The 3,309-nt window shown below is 35.5% G+C and overlaps 1 protein-coding gene across 1 annotated transcript; it reads left to right on the forward strand.

The window, feature by feature from the left end:
* The first annotated feature begins 375 nt into the window (after positions 1-375).
* Positions 376-888, forward strand: LOC120079127. Its single transcript, XM_039033308.1, has one exon. The coding sequence runs from the start codon at positions 376-378 to the stop codon at positions 886-888; it is 513 nt and encodes a 170-aa protein (XP_038889236.1).
* The last annotated feature ends 2,421 nt before the right edge of the window (positions 889-3,309 follow it).

Here is a 3,309-nt window from a genome sequence, read left to right on the forward strand (position 1 = left end):
AGGATCAAGTATCCCACCTTAATCCTTATACTACAGAACTATTTAGGTTATCATTTAAGGCATGATCCACTTGTATATCACATATACATGCTTAAGTTCACATAAGATAACCAAGGAGCTTTGTTTATTGGATATGAATAAATGCCAGAATTAAATAACAATTATTTTATTCATAAAAAAATGTGTCTCTTTACAAAACAACGAGACTCCGGGAGAATTAGGACACCAATCCCAAAACTTCTGAGGAAGTATGATGTCCATCACTGAGTGGCCACTCCTTACCACCCTCAGACGAAAAGCCAGACTGAGATATCCAATCGAGAGGTGAAAAGTATTCTGGAAAAGACCGTCAACCCTAAAAGAAAGGATTTGACCATGCACCTCGACGACGCTTTATGGGCATATAGGATAGCTTACACAACTCCCATCGAGACGATGCCCTACAAGCTTATCTATGGTAAGGCATGTCATTTACTAGTCGAGATCGAGCACAAAGCCTACTGGGCAGTGAAACAGTGCAACATGAGCTTAGCCCAAGCTAGTGAAGAAAGGCTTCTTGAACTGCAAAAGTTAGAAGAGTTGAGGCTTGAGGCTTACGAGAACTCTAGGATCTACAAGGAAAAAACCAAACTAATTCATCATAAGGGTCTCGTGAGGAAAGACTTCAGGGTTGGTCAAAAGGTTTTGCTTTTTGATTCATACCTCCAGCTCATGCTAGGTAGGCTTAAATCCAAGTGGCTTGGACCATTTGAAATTGTTAACATTTTTCCTTATGGTACAATGGATATTAGAAGCTTTGAGACAAAGAAGGAATTTAAGGTTAATGGATACCATCTCAAAATTTTCAATGAAGGGGAAGTGAACCTTGCTCGCTTGGCTTGGTTTTGACTTCACTCTCGTTTACTTGAGCTCATCATCACCCAATGTCGAGCAAATGATGATAAAAATTTGTGCTTCCTAGAGGCAGCTACGCATCAAAATTTATCTACTTTCATTTTTTCTGTTTCTTTTATTTTTCTTTCCCATTTTATTTATCTTTTTTGTTTTTGTTTTTTTTTTTTTTTTTTTTTTTTTTTTTTTTTTTTTTTTTTTTTTTTGTCCTTGACAATAAAATATTAAAAAAGTAACAAAAGTAATAACTGAAAGAATTTTGATAATTCTCTTTCTCATTATAGTACATTTCTTGCTCTTCGATAAACACCTTGCCCAAAATTTATGCTTGTGTCCAACTCCAGGGAAGTTTTTACGTTCCCTTAGCTCCCTTGTTCGGTTGTTAAGTTGGTGTCGTTAGTTCTACCTAACCCAAAAAAAAAAAATAACTATAAAGCTCGAACAACAACCTAACTAACTCGTAGTTAAAGTGGAAGTAAGAGGTCGATCTACAGGGAAGGTTTTAATTCTTATCCTTTCTTAACTAACCTTGACAATTAAAGCAATAAAATAGGGGGTTCAAAAAATTGAACAAAAAAGTACTAGAAATCAAGAGATAAAAAAATGAATGTAAACAAGTAAGGAATGATCTTGCTTCTAATTTAAGTTAGACGTTCAATGAAATTCCTATCATCGAATTCTAAAAGTTCATTGACAATCGGATTATGCTTGCAACTACTCACTCAACTCGATCAAGCCAGCCTCTACAAAGGCCGACAACTAGTAATAACCTAGTTGAGAAAGCATCCTAATCATCGATTAAGTTTGGATAGGCCAAACCTTAGTCAACCTACATGCTCCTACTTCGATTGGGTTCGATAGCGACCATATAGAATAGAAAACATGCGCATTAGGTTCTAGGATTCAATTGTGTTGATTAATTATTAAGATAGCTTACTCAATTAACCAAAATTTCTCCAAATCTAGTAACTAGTGCATCCTAGGATAGCCATCAAACACACAACTACTATTGCCTCTTGTAGATCTTGGCTAGACATTCCTTCGAACACATTGAAAGCAATGTATTCAACAACGATTGTGACAAAACCAAGCATCTAGGCTATACATGTTCAAGATTTAGATCATTCAACATGATTCAAGAATTAAAATTAGATTCAAGAAGACACAATTTAGATTGCAATTGATAAAGAAAGTAGAAAACTCAAAGGAATTTACAAGAACCCTTGAAATCGAAACAAGATTCAATCAACTTCACAAAATCATTGACAAATTGTATGAAGAATTACAAGAATTTGGTTACAATTCAAAAAATATATAAAATCTATCCTAAATTGGAGCAAGAATTACCAAAGAAGTGAAACAACTCGAAGAGAGATCCAAGTGAAACAACTCAAAGAGAGATCCTAGCCTCCATGATTTTTCTTCCTCTCCTTTGCAAAACTGAAAGAAAAGTCTTTTACAGTATACAGCTAGCGTCACGATGCTGAGGTAGCGTTGCAATGCAAAATCGGTGAAAAGCCTCGAAGTGTTGGGCTTACGTTGCAATGCTACCCCCCCCCCCCAACGCTTGTCAATGCAAGGCGCACACACGTGGGGATGCGCATCAAAGTCCGAAGCGTTGCAATACTGTAGGGAGCATTGCAACGCTGCTCTATTTTGTAGTGAGATTGAACATTCTGCCTTCAAGCGTTGCATAACACCTCTCCTATGGTCGTGACGCTACATTCTCGATGGCATTCTGGTAATTTACTCGATTATCTTCAAATTGTTGAATTTCTAGGCTATTTTGGATCCTTTTTGGCCCGATCTTCTCTTAATGATTCCTAAATGCTTTGGGGACCATTTTACCTACAAAATAAGAATTTAAAACAAATAATCAACTCAATTTTGGGGAATTAACATATAAAATATGCATCTTTAAAAACCTAACAAAACACCCCCAACTTAGCTTTTGGTCGTCCCGAGCAAGCCTAAACTAGAAATATGCATACATTCAAGCAAAAACATGAATATTAAATGTGCATTCATTCAAATAACTCATTCAAAAATGTTTAGTATGTTCATGTGGGTTGCCCAAAAATTTGATTGATATCTCTCTTCTCAACAATCAAGTAAACAAATGATACAAATGAGCATTTAAACCTTTAAAATTTTTCTAACAAAGAATTGAAGCCTATTTTTGAAAAGAAAACATCTTTTTCTTGTAAAGTCAGAAAAGAAAAGACTACTCAGTTTTAGTTTATTTAAAGACTAAAACTAATGAAAAGGCTATATCCAACTCTCGATTCCTCTTCGCCTTATACTGGCTTGGTTATCGGTCTAGGGTAAACTTGCATTGGATAGAGGCAATTCTAATACAATGGTGCCTTTTAAACTCACACACACAAAACGAAATTAGCATTTCTTTTACTTAAAGGG

Source organism: Benincasa hispida, chromosome 6, assembly GCF_009727055.1.
Source record: "Benincasa hispida cultivar B227 chromosome 6, ASM972705v1, whole genome shotgun sequence".
Lineage (NCBI taxonomy): Eukaryota > Viridiplantae > Streptophyta > Magnoliopsida > Cucurbitales > Cucurbitaceae > Benincasa > Benincasa hispida.